This window comes from Temnothorax americanus, unplaced genomic scaffold (assembly GCF_048541705.1).
Source record: "Temnothorax americanus isolate GAGA-0224 unplaced genomic scaffold, ASM4854170v1 Scaffold200, whole genome shotgun sequence".
NCBI classification, from domain to species: domain Eukaryota; kingdom Metazoa; phylum Arthropoda; class Insecta; order Hymenoptera; family Formicidae; genus Temnothorax; species Temnothorax americanus.
The window spans coordinates 91,591-104,852 of NW_027509340.1; the positions used below are offsets into that span (position 1 = coordinate 91,591).

Genomic DNA, 13,262 nt, shown 5'->3' on the forward strand with positions numbered 1-13,262 from the left:
CTTTAATTAAAAACAAAAAATGTTATTTACTTGTATGAAAAGTATATAAAATATATTGTGATATAATTTAAAATCACTGCGTGTTGATTTATTAGGGGGATCATCACTTAGCACGATTTTAATGAGTTAATAAGGGGTTTATTTTAATTCAGGCAGCAATATATCTTTTAATTTTGGGCCAACTTATCTTACATATATGGGCCCGACTTATGAAGCCAACATTGGCCCAAGCTAAAATTTTTATATTGGCCCAAGTTTGGAAAGTAATAAAGGCCCTAGATAAAAAAGCGTGACATTCCGAAATGGGGCCAAAGTGGGCGTCCTAACAGGGGCCTCAAATAAAGTAAGGAAGCCCTTTCAGGGCCCGATTACAGCCTAGGCAAAATTTCTACACATACTTATTGTAATACACTAAACATGCTGCTGAGTTGTTTGAGCTCAGGAGATGCTTATCTCACATACCATGCTTGGAGAAATATGTAAATATAAAGATAAAATAAGAGAGTGTAAAATATATATTAACTATATACATTACTCGCGGTTTTTTGTAAAGGTTTGGGTATACGTTCCTCAAAAACGCCCTTTAAGGCCCCTTTGGGGCGAATAAAGTATCTTTCGTAACCGTAACCGTAACATTACTTGCGTTATTTTTAACATAATTACTCGCATAATCGAGTGCCGTGCTACTTGGTCAACCCAGAATAAGAAATATGTATACTTTTAGAATAAAATAAAGAATTATATATTAGTATTATTTTGAAAATTTAAAAAATGTATTTTTTGGTGAAAAAATAATCAAACATTTTAATTGGAAAAAGGAATAAGAGACTAAACTTTCTACCATATCACTTTTTAGTTATTTGACACAAAACTTTTACACACTTTATTTTTCTTGAAACTTTCTTCTTTCTTTATCGGGGAACGTGCGGGATGAAGGCCGGGATCCTTCCAGAACCTTTCGGTTACTAATCGTTCGCACTCACACGGAACCATGCACGTATCACCCCCGCACCGCCGTAATCCCCTTAGGTTAGGCGTATCCCCTTAGGTTTGACGCGTTCGATTAATGTCGCACGTTAAACTAATTTTATCTTACAAATGCGAGACGTTCGTACAGCTTTAACTCCGTTTGTATGCTTGCAGTTTTTCAAATACAAAGAACAAGATTCATCAAGATTCAGAAAATGAATTTTATATAAGAGCATCGAACGCACGTGGACGGCGAGAATCAGCGCATGAGAAACATGCACATGACAAGAAGAACAGTGCGGCGCTCCTGGCACCTGGTACAGCCGCACTCCGCAAAGAGTAATTATAAGAGTGTGTTATGTTAAAATGTATGTTATGTAAAAAAATTTGTCTGGCAATTCCTTTTTCAATAGCAAAATGTCCATATACATTTTATTAGACGCCCCAATTCTCGTAGAACGTTGCAGATTTCTCGACGATCCAAAATCGAAATGTAGAAATGCTGCTTTGTCAAGGTGTTCAAGATGACTTATCCACATTGGATAACGATGGCTGCGTTCAGCAGAGAAAACTGCTTTGCAACTGTTGTAAAATTTGTGAATCTGATTGGATATGATTTTAATTTTAACCGAAAAGTACACACCAATCAAATTTACGAATTTTGCAACACAGTTGCAAAACAGCTTTCTCTGTTGAACACAGCGATTTTAGCAAAATTCTTTTGCAATACATTTTTTTTAATAACGGGAGCTTTATAATATTAACAATCAATTTAACAAATTGATTATTAACCGTTCCGTTAGGAAGAATCCGTTACTGCACTGCCGCTGTATGGAATAGCGATTCGTATGTTTTGCCTGATTTCATTTACACGTCACTATTAATCGGTTCAACATTTGTAGTTATAACTTCCTAAAACTTCCTAAAACGCATGCTCGTTTGTACGGAGAGATGTTATTTTATCTCCATTCAAAAAAATCTTGATTTTGTAAAAAAAAATACAGCAGATATACTTTTTATAATTTTATCTTAAGTTGGCAATGCAATCATAACAACTAGCTTAGCATTTACATGTTTTTTCAAATAAGTACATCTCTTCGTCAACGGGTGTAGAGTAATAACAATTGATGTTATAAAATCAAGTTTAATGTACGTTTATACGATATTTTACGTCAGTATTTAGTTATAACTACTGATGTTATTAATTGCAAAATGATGTTATTAATGGTTATGTGTAACCGTGGTCACAAAAATGGCTTAAGTCCGTTTATGAAATTTATTAATTTTTTTATTAGTTATTTTAAATCGATAAAAAAAGATTGATAACATTAACAATTCGAATATATTTTAGCACAAGCTTTTTTTTAATATTTATAATTACATTTTATTTATATTTATTAACTGGTCGTTTTATGCAGCGGTAGTTCTGATGGATGGTGTATAATGCAGGTCTGGTCAACTTCGAGCTCCGGAGCTACGAAACTTCTTTTTCATTCACGGAGAGTGGGGGACGAGGATTCCTCAGCTGGATGAAGTTGAGCAGGCATGATTTACTCCGTTCCGGAGCTCGAAGTTGACCAGAGGCTTTTGTAGCGCGATTCTGTAACTCGTTATGCAGTATCGTTATCGTTATATATTGTCGTTGCGCAGCTTTTTATCACATAGTATATCTGCGCAACGACAACATATAACGATAACGATACTGCATAACGAGTTACAAAATCGCACTATACTGGTGATGATTAGCGAAAAAGAAATATCAATGTAATTTATGTCAAAAAATGCATTTTAATTTTAGCAAAGAACTGTTAGTAGTAACTGCGATTAGAAAGCAGGGAATAAAACAGTAATGTTTACTATTTATAAATTTCTAATATTAGGTTGATGATCAAACATGAAATTTACTTACTGTATCATATATACATATTACTTACTTATTATTTACTTCATAAAGAAATTTTTAGTGAAACAAACTTCAAATGTATACATTAAAGAAATATATCCTATTATATTACATGCAGATTTGTTTTGCGATGTCTTTTTTTTCACGCTGGATGTGAAAATGTGATTCTGATTTTTAATTACTTAATTATTGAATGTGGTGTTAACAAAAGGCATATATAATGCTCGTCGAGTTTAAGAGCTCTTCATTTAGGAGTTGTTATCTCGCGTTTTATTCTTAAGAGAGTTTAGTTTCTGATTTATTTATTAAGCTATCAAAACTTTTAAAGAATTTGTGGCAACGGGATATTCCACGCATATGTAAATACTGTCTAATATATAATATTTAATCAATTAAAGAAAAATTTCATTATATAGAATATTTAATAACTTTAGAATTCTTTTCGCGATGTTCTCTGCGCGATGTAAAGTGTATATCGATATAAATTTGAATAGCTGGTTTTAAGCTTACATGCAGTCGCGACATCGATCGATAGATCGTACAACGATATCCGAAATTTAAAACCAAGCTATTATGCGCGTCCGCCACCGCGAAATCGGGCGAGATTTTTACGCCTTCCATGCATATTCAATTCAATTCCAGATGCTGTACACGCATTCCGGGGTAGATATTGTCGTTTCCGCGATTAAAGATCGAACAACAAATCTGGCTCGCGTGCCGAGTACGTGTCGCGCAGTTGCTGCTTATCAACAGCGAATACATTGATTTTAATGATGACCATCACAGATAGCGTTTTACCATGGAAAATGACAAGAAAAAAGAAGGAAGGGAACTATTCCTCTTCCCGTTATCATCCGTTATTTCAGCCTTTAATTTTTTTTCATAATACATGCGACACCTTGCACGACCGGCTGGTGACCTGTTGATCGGCGGCTACCTGCCGTCTCTTTTTCGCTCGCCCTTTCTTGCTTCCCTTCAGCGATCGCATCTATGACTCGCATGACACGCTTTTGTTTCTCTTTCCGGTCTGCTTTCCATAATCGACAAAAATCACCGGAAACTATAAGGAATCACCAGAAACCGTAGATTCCCGTAAGGAAGACATCGGTTCGATTCTCATTTAATTGTATACGCAGGATGTCTGATAAAATGTTGAAAACCTTTCTTTCCTTCTGCTTTCTGCCCTTTCCTCTTCTCATCACTTATCTCCTCATTTAGATATTCATCTTTCTTAAATATCCTCAATTTGTTGTTCCCGAAATTTGTCATGCTTTTCCCAAAGTCTTTCCCTTTAAACATCGCAGTGATTCTGTTGCTTATTGTTGTGCTCTTTGTCCAGGCGCGCAGTAAGAAAGTACGGCAACCTTTGAAATTTTACGAGAAAAACAGCCATGATAGCGGCAATCCGTCGAGCCCTATCATCAGCGAGATGGAGAAGAGGCGGCGAAAATTCTTCGAGTACGCGAAGTCGCATTCCTTAACTCTGGATTATCGAGTGTTGGACCCATATTCTCCAACGCACGGCCTGAGATCTACGAGCTCGTCCCTCTTGCGTAGCCTGTCGTCGGGATACGAGAGCATGGATGACGGGCTTGTGAGCGAGCTCAACGGCATGGAGACCACGGATGATGAGGAGACGTAGCAGCTACCGCCGAGCGGCACTTCGAAGCTACTGTCCGGTGATATAGTCACGCCCGAGGCGTCGACAGATTACGACGTCTCCCCCGACTTCTCACGGAACATGTCGTCCAAGGTCAAAAAGTGGTTGTCAGTACAGAGCGGCATATGCAAGCGGAACATCAGGACGATATCGTCGCCGCTCGCGCGGTTGCCGTCGCTGACGAGGTCACAAATACAAACTACAAATAGAGATCTCGCCTTCCGTCAGGCCTTACAAACGGCTGTCGTAAGATCTGCTGGAGGACGAGACCTCGAAAAGATCCCGCAAGTCCAGCGGCTTACGCCTGGACACGACACCCATGTCGGCGAGACGTTCAAGTACCTTGACGCACTCGCAAATCGCTCTGCAGAGAAGCCTGTCCGTGTCGAGAACAGATGCAACCGAAACGCATTCGAACCTCAAGTGAGCGATCCACCGTAGTATCACCGACAACGATCTTATCGGCGACTTCAGCAAGCCGTGTATACTGCCGCGGACCTGAAAATCATCACGTCCAACACGCTGGCGGCGCTCCTACGTAGTGAATTCGCCGATCGCATTGCCTTCTACATGTCGATTGCCGATACCCATACGAGTACGAGGCTGGCCACATCGAGGGCGCGGTGAATATCTACAACATGGATCTCCGATGGCCGATACCGTTCCCAGGATCCAGCATGACACCGACAAGCGCAACATCCTCGTGTTCCACTGCGAGTTCTCGTAGGAGCGCGGGCCGAATCTCTCGAGGGTTCTACGCAGACTGAACCGCGCGTGCAACAAGGAACATTACCCGGCACTGTACTATCCGGAGACTTACTTCTTGCTAGGGGGCTATGAGAAGTTTTACGGCGAGCAGAAGGAGTTCTGCACGCCGCAGGATTACAAGTCGATGAAGCACCCTAATCACGAGGTGAAGTGCCGATTCTTTCGCAGCAAGCAAGAGCTGGCAAGCGGAGAAGATCAAAGGGATTATCCAGACAGTGCGAGCAAACCTCAAGCGTTTTGCCTTTTAAACGGACATTCGCCTCTCTTTCTTTATTTACATTTAATCTAATTTAAGGCTAAATTCTATCCCCCGTCGTTACTAATCGCGAATCGTTAGACGTTGAACGTCCTCAGAGACGGGATTATCAAACGCGCGCCATGCGCGTCGCTAAAGTGCAAACGGCGTAAAGAGACTACTTGTTCATTATTATTATTATTATTTTTATTAATTTTTGGTTGCTCTTTGCGCTGAAACAATGTGACTGACTCGAGGATTTTTCTACGAGTGTTTTACATTGTTTAAAATGTAGATGTAAACGCCATTTGACCATATTTAAATTTTAATCGATCTTAATACTTGATGAGGATAGGAATTTAGCAGTTTAGTATACAGATATCCAAGATCGATTAGAATTTATATCTAGATTGTACTTTCGAAAGATAATGAGATAATTTAAGCTATGTGGTGATATATTATTGCAGCTGTTTTTACACACACACACACATCCCACCAAGATCAAAATTTGTACATACATAATAAAAAAAATTTACATATCGGGCAGGATTATACATTTTACGTTCATTCTGTAATTAAGGAAATTATCTGTAATCAAACAATGCAATTCATCCGACGCGACGTGTTGAAAAATGGCAGAGTAATCAAAGAGGTATAATGTTACGAACATACGTTGGAAATTTCTTTTTTAATGCTTACAACACCTCAGGCTGCCTCTTATTGTATTATATAGGACATACGATTGGGACTTCTCGACGACTTAATCTCTCCTCTCTTTCTGTCGGTATTGCTTTGCCAATTTCTTCTAAAGCAAACGGTCGACATTGAAAATTGCATAAAGTGTTAACAATTTGTTGTTGCAATTTGATGAAAATGTTTATTAATATACACAAGAAAGATTAATCTTTAAATACTTGTGCCGGATCAGTGCGATTTAGTCGACGTTTCTCTCAATTGTACTTTTTTTTTAAAGAAAGAATGGAAGAGCTAGTCTCATGCGTGCTTCAATGAGGACTCAAATTTTATAAAAATTTAGCATAAAATCTGCTTTTTAAAATCTCGGATTTTGCTTTTCAGAAAGATAGAATTACAAAATTCCTGTACACGGTTAAAAAATTAAAGTACGCACAAAAATGAAGACAACATAAGTCGAATATATATCAAGAACAAAAAAATTAAAAATATTACTTATTTTTAACATATAGAGCTATCACCTGATGACAATGTTTTTAATATAAGAATTCTACAGTTTATGTTTATACACATAAATTTTTCAGGTCACGCTAACTCCCGTAAGATTGTCGAATAGTTGTAAGAATTATAAAAAAAATAAAAAGTAAGCTAAACTGAGATTAAAGTTAATCCGCATTGGTAGACATATTATGGACATTAAAGTGTCGGTTGATATCATAACTAAAGTAAACATGTTAATTACAAAAAAATATATTTGATCACAAAGGTTAAAAACGGACTCACAATCAATCACAAACAAAATTACACTTAAAAAAGTCAAAAATAATCAAATTTAGTAATTTCTGTCGGCTAGCTTCATAAAGGTACCCAAACTCTGAGTTTGGTCAGAGAGAGAAGTTTGAAAGAAGCCATCCGAGCCTTTTTCGTGAGACCATCAAAACCCCCTGTACACTATCACTAATACATTTTTGAAATTGGTACTACGTAGACACGTTCATTTTTCGACACTGCCGATAAAACATGATTCTGTAACTGCAGTACATACACCATTAAAAAAGGCCAGGATGGCCTCTCTCAGGTTTGGTGTTTCCACCGCAAGAGCGCTCACCCCAACTCAACTCTGACCTGATTCGAACCCTCGATAGAAATTTAGGGACTGCGCATGGTGTATAAGAATACAAGGTGTATCTTTGCGCATAACAATGAAAGGAATGAGAGACAGGGAATAGGGAACAGTTCAATATTAATATATGAAATTCATTAATACATGTAATTTATTAATACAGAATAGACAAACAGAGGAACAGCGGTATAAAAAAAACAGTGAGTAAATTTCATTCTATGTTTTGTATTCATGTGCACAATGCTGTTCCCTATTCCCTGTTCCTTGTTCCCTGTTTCCTGTTCCCCGTTCCCTGTTCTCTATTCCTTTCATTGTGCGCAGCTCCTTACTCATGACTCATATATGGTCAGAGAGGCTTCTTTCTGCCGGTGTTATACACCACCTTCACCTTCGTTGAACCACCGGTCTCGAGCAGATCGAGTGAAAATATTCAGATTCGCACGGTGCGAGAAAGAATGGATGACGAGAATGCACGCTGCGCCCACGACAACGAGGAATATGCACAATTGTCACTGCTACGTATTGATGGCCGTAAAGGCGGAGTACTGCCTGGACCAATAAGAAGAAAAAAAAAGAAAAAGTCATTGCTGGATCTCCCGGTGGAGGTTTGTATAAGAAAAAGAAAATTGTCGATTTTCTTTATTTCACGTACACGTGCACGAAATTCCTTTTCTTAATTCCCGCTGTCGTTTCATCCATCAGGGCGCGCATCATGGAACTCTTCAGAATAGCTTTTGTGTGCCGGTTAGTTCAAATTGATAGCGCCACAACAATCACAACCATCCCTTTTTGTCAGTAAATAGAACATTCGGTAATTATGCAGTATAGGGGACCACCCTCCGATGACTTTGACCTTGACATATGTTGTCAAGGTCACCCTTCTGAGTGACCTTCAGAAGGTTTTAGCCCTCGGTCATTGTTCGTTAAAAAGTTATAAACAAAAAAAGTTTGAAAAATACAGCAGCTATTTTGAGTATTGGAAGGCATAAATAACTAATATATACGTGTGTGTGCCCTGCTTTAAAAAAAATCACAACTTCTATAAAGCAGGACATACACACAAATTTTTTTATATAATGTAACGTTACATTATATAAAATGTATTTAAATGCTGATGGAACTTAACTATATAGTAACGTAATTTTCTTATAATTTGTCTTATTCTTTAAAACATAAAAGATCCCCACATGAATACGCTGTAATTATAAGCTTAGCTTATATTTATAGTATGATTAATTATCGCTCTGCTTCGAATCGTAGGTAAGCAATGTTAGTGAAACTTTTAATTACAGAAACGTATTTCCAACAAAACGATATCTATAATACTTCTAATTTCGCGAAACGGTATCTATCACATTGCGTATTAGAGATGAGACGCATCAAAGCAGTATTTTGAGAAAGAATAAGAACACATATTACATATCAATGCAATATTGCTATATAGAATAACTATAGAAAACGTATAGAAATTTTTTGTTCATTGATGGTTCGTTAAACACGTCGATTTCTCGGGCGCCATACGACGACACTTTCGCTTGCTATCGCGAGAGTGTCATTCAGGTAGTCCGTCTGCAACATAAAAATACAAAATTACAATATCTAACAAAGTTTGTGTTTAATATTGCAAAATAAAACTTGTAAGAATGTCATCAATCTTATGAAGGCCTTCACCAATATTCGGAAGACAAAGATAAAACCTGATTTCATAATTTATTAAATGTAAGTAAAAATGTAATATTCAACGTTCGAACTGCCGATCGTCTAGCAGCACTTTTCAACAGTATTTCTCATTTTATATGTAGACATTTCACGAATTTTTTTTTCAAAGTCAAAGATATGATATTTTCGGCAAATATCTTATGCGTAATACTCACGCTGAAGATAAATTCCATCTTTGGACGTATGGTAGCGATGGGCTTTGGCGGATTTGTAGGGCTCGAAATTTTGACGATGCCCGTGCCGACCAACGAGTTCCAACTCGTTATCAGGCATCCGTGCGTCAGATGCACTCCCGTTATCGTACCGATATCCTCATCGGTGGAGTAAGATTTCACTAGCTTGAAATCGTTCTTTGGTTCTAGCATGTGCAATTTTCCCTTGTTGTCCCCAACGCAAACCAAACCCCGTCGCATATCAATGTATGTGGGGTACGCTTTATCTGGAATTTAGAAGGTGCCCCTTCGACATCATAATCCCGTCTTATTTCTCGATGTTAAGACTACAGAATGACATTACTGTGATAGACTTAATATTATTTTCTCTCCGAATCTCGAGATAAGTGATTCTGAAGAGTAAAATGCATACTGAACACGAATCCAGTGGTTTTTTTTTTATTTTCGTTGATTTCTAATATTTTATGAGCGATTATAAACTCTTAAAATCTGTGTCCGGGGCGAAGTCGTCACCAAGCCATATCATGGAGGCTTCTGGCGAAAATCAAAGATGACAGAACAGAGCTGACGAGAAACAGTGCATTTTGTGCGAGCGTGGGGCACATATGTGCATGCGTTTTTTTTTAATTATTTTCCGCCATCGTGTTTTTAATTAATGTTTCCATTTTTCTATTAAAAAACAATTATCTAATAAAATGTATTCTATCATTTTTCACGATTGGAATTATAAATTTTCATTTAAAATCCAATTCGAGAATAGAGTGACGACTCCGCCCTGGGGGTGTAACGACTTTGCCCCGGAAATTTTGACATTTCAATTTTTGCACCTTTGTCGTTTTATGCTTTATACCAGTTGAACAAAGCGACAAAGATAAAAAATTCCCTTATAAATTTTGTAGCCAAGGGTTCACCATTTACAACGGTATACCACATTTTACTAAATTATTTGTTTTGTTGTTAGAAATCGGCACCGAAAAAATAGTGACAACTTTGCCCCGATCTTCCTTACATTTTTTGCTATTTCGTGGCAAACCTCATCTTAACAGCTAAGCGCATATTTTAAAAAATAACAAAAAAAAACGAAATCTTTGTTAGCAGCTTTGTTGAATTTAGAGTTTTTTTTTAACTGTGCTGAATTTGACCGTAAAAGTCTTATCAAATTATTGGACTTTAACATGTAGCCTTTGTTAAGAACTTAAGCGGTGTTTACATTGTCGTGGAACCACGGCCGAAATCAGATGTAAGTGTGAGACATGAGCCGTATACATATAAAAGTCAAACCGTGTTTGATTATTTATATACGGCGGTATTAGGAATGGGCCGTAGCGTTGGCTCACGCGCGTACGTTCACGCCTCACGTCTGATCTCGGCCGTGGCACCACGACAATGTAAACACCGGTTTGGTTTTTGAAATAAAAAAAAATTCAAAACCCCACATACCATCTAAACCGTGACAGATAATCTAGTTTTGTTGAGTTGCGTTGAGTTGTACTAAGCGAAACAATCGAGCGACAATAGAAACAAGTACATACAAATTATTAAATTAAGGAGGTTAAAAGAATTTATTCTGTTTATTATACACCGTCGACCTAGTAATCGGTGCTCCATCTTACAGTTGTTATTGCGATAAATATTACCACAGCCCCAGTGGTCGAATTGGCACGACACCCGCACGGTATACGGGAGGTTCCAGGTTCAAACCCTGGCTGGGGTAATATTTTTCGCAATAAAATTAAAAACTATTTAATTTAGAAATTACATCAAGGGACCAAAACCATGGTCAAAATTAATAATGTCTCGATATTGATCTGAAAAAAGTGCTGTGTGAATCCGACAAACCAAGTTGGCTCACAGTTTTTCAATGTTCATATCGGAAAGACGTTATATATATTGCCAGTCAGGTCGATTTAAATTACTTTAATTGTTAAAAGAATTTAACAAGAGAAGTAAATAATAAAAAAAACTTTGACAGCATAACTTTTAATCATTTAAAAATGTCAAATTTTCGTTATGTTTACTTTTCAATTTTTTTCTAATAAATGGATAGATTATATATCGATATTATTCCAATGGCACAACGTGATATTAAGTTAGTATCTTTTTGTTTATTCGTGTTATATTTATTATTTGTTCCTTTTCTACTAAATGAATAAATATATCGATCTGTTTTCAACGGCACAATATGACTCAGCTAGCATCTTTTTACTGCAAACACAACCAAGTAAATTACAAGTCTTTGTTGCAAATCGCGTAGCAAGGATTCAAGAGTTAACGGATTGTCGCAACTGGCGACACGTGCCGACACAGGATAACCCAGCTGACGTGTTGTCGCGAGGTTTATTCCCGGAGCAGTTATTACAGTCAGATATTTGGTGGCACGGTCCAGAATTTTTATCGAAGCCAGAAGGAAAATGGCCTATCATGCCAGAATCAGAAATACCGACGGTTGAAGTAAGAAGAACGGTTTGTACTGTTAAACAAACAAACTCAACTAACCAAGTCATTTATGTTCGAGAATATTACAAAGTTAGGAAGTTTAATCCGCATAGTGGCATATTGTAAACGTTTCATAAGCAGCTGCAGAAAACAGGAGAGACGCGATTCAACATGGTTAACGGCAGCCAAACTACGGGAATCGTTGCGAACCCTTGCGAAGGTAGCACAAGGAGAGTTATTTTCTGCAGAAGCGCAAATACTTAGAAAGAACGGTTCCATTACAAAGGGAAAATTAGCCGCGCTTAGTGCATTTATTGCAAAACGGCCTCATTCGTGTCGGTGGAAGGTTAAGAAATTACGAGTTTGGAGAGGACAAAGGCATCCCATAGTTCTGTCGGCTGACCATCAGTTTACAAAATTGCTCTTTATTCACGAACATCTAAGGTTACTACACGCAGGCCCCCAACTATTACTGAGTTCAATACGCGATCAATTTTGGCCTATCGGGGGTAGAAATTTGGCAAAAAAGGTTGTACACCAATGCATCCGTTGTTTTAAAAGCAAACCGCGGCAATCTCAAATTTCAATAGGAGAATTACCCCACGCTTGCGTATCAGTATAGCAGCTCCCTTTTTTCATACTGGGGTGGACTATGCAGGTCCATTTATTATTAAGGATCGAAAGGGAAGAGGGTGTAAAACGAGCAAGGCATACGTAGGGTTGTTTGTTTGCTTCGCTACAAAGGCAGTACATTTGGAATTGATTTCTGATGTGACCTCAGAAGCGTTCATTGCTGCACTCAGGCGTTTTTCTGCTAGAAGAGGTAAACCCGCGCATATGTATTCAGACAATGGTATTAATTTCGTTGGAGCTAACAGAGAGCTGAAGGAATTAGCACAATTCTTGGCAAGTGAGACAAATTCGATTGAAAAAGGCATAAACGAAATTGGGATCAATTGGCACTTCATACCCGCTCACTCGCCACACTTTGGTGGTTTATGGGAGGCGGGTGTGAAGTCGACTAAGTATCATTTAAGACGAGTAGCTGGTAATGCGATTTTAACATTTGAGGAACTGTACACATTACTTGCGCAGGTCGAAGCGTTATTGAATTCGCGTCCGCTAACTCCGATGTCGTCAGATCCCAATGACCTAATCCCCCTTACACCTGCTTACTTTCTCATCGGTCGTACACTTACAGCACCACCAGATCCTACATTAACGGATGTACATACCAGAATCTAAATTATCCAGGTGGCAGTTGGTACAAAATATTCAACAGCACTTCTGGAAGAGGTGGAGTAAGGAATAATACATCTCAGAACTTCAGCAACGCACCACTAGAAAGAACCCAGCACGACCCATCGCTGAAAGCACAATGGTCCTCATGAAAGATGATAATCTCCCTTCACTCAAGTGGAGACTTAGACGGGTCATATCTATTCATCCAGGGAAGGACCATGTAGTACGGGTAGCTACTGTCAAGACCTCAACGGGAACCATCAAAATTGCGACTGCTAAACCGCAAATATTTAGCTATTAATCCCGTAGTATGTAAGAGTATTTGATTGCAATATTATGTA

General features: G+C 38.1%; 2 protein-coding genes and 1 pseudogene across 3 annotated transcripts; 2 read left to right on the forward strand and 1 right to left on the reverse strand.

The window, feature by feature from the left end:
- Positions 1 to 991: 991 nt before the first annotated feature.
- LOC143897574 (uncharacterized) lies at positions 992 to 6,826 on the forward strand (annotated as a pseudogene). The gene is made up of 3 exons (XR_013256953.1): positions 992 to 1,029; positions 1,144 to 1,308; positions 4,212 to 6,826. The product of XR_013256953.1 is annotated as an uncharacterized LOC143897574 (transcript).
- A 1,855-nt stretch (positions 6,827 to 8,681) lies between these two features.
- LOC143897573 (uncharacterized) lies at positions 8,682 to 9,510 on the reverse strand. The gene is made up of 2 exons (XM_077406384.1): positions 9,226 to 9,510; positions 8,682 to 8,920 (listed from the first exon to the last, which is right to left on the reverse strand). The coding sequence occupies exons 1-2, from the start codon at positions 9,481 to 9,483 to the stop codon at positions 8,843 to 8,845; spliced, it is 336 nt and encodes a 111-aa protein (XP_077262510.1). The 5' UTR covers positions 9,484 to 9,510; the 3' UTR covers positions 8,682 to 8,842.
- A 3,006-nt stretch (positions 9,511 to 12,516) lies between these two features.
- On the forward strand, positions 12,517 to 12,924 carry LOC143897575 (uncharacterized). The gene has a single exon (XM_077406385.1). It carries the CDS (start codon positions 12,517 to 12,519, stop codon positions 12,922 to 12,924), a length of 408 nt encoding a protein of 135 aa, XP_077262511.1.
- Positions 12,925 to 13,262: the final 338 nt, after the last annotated feature.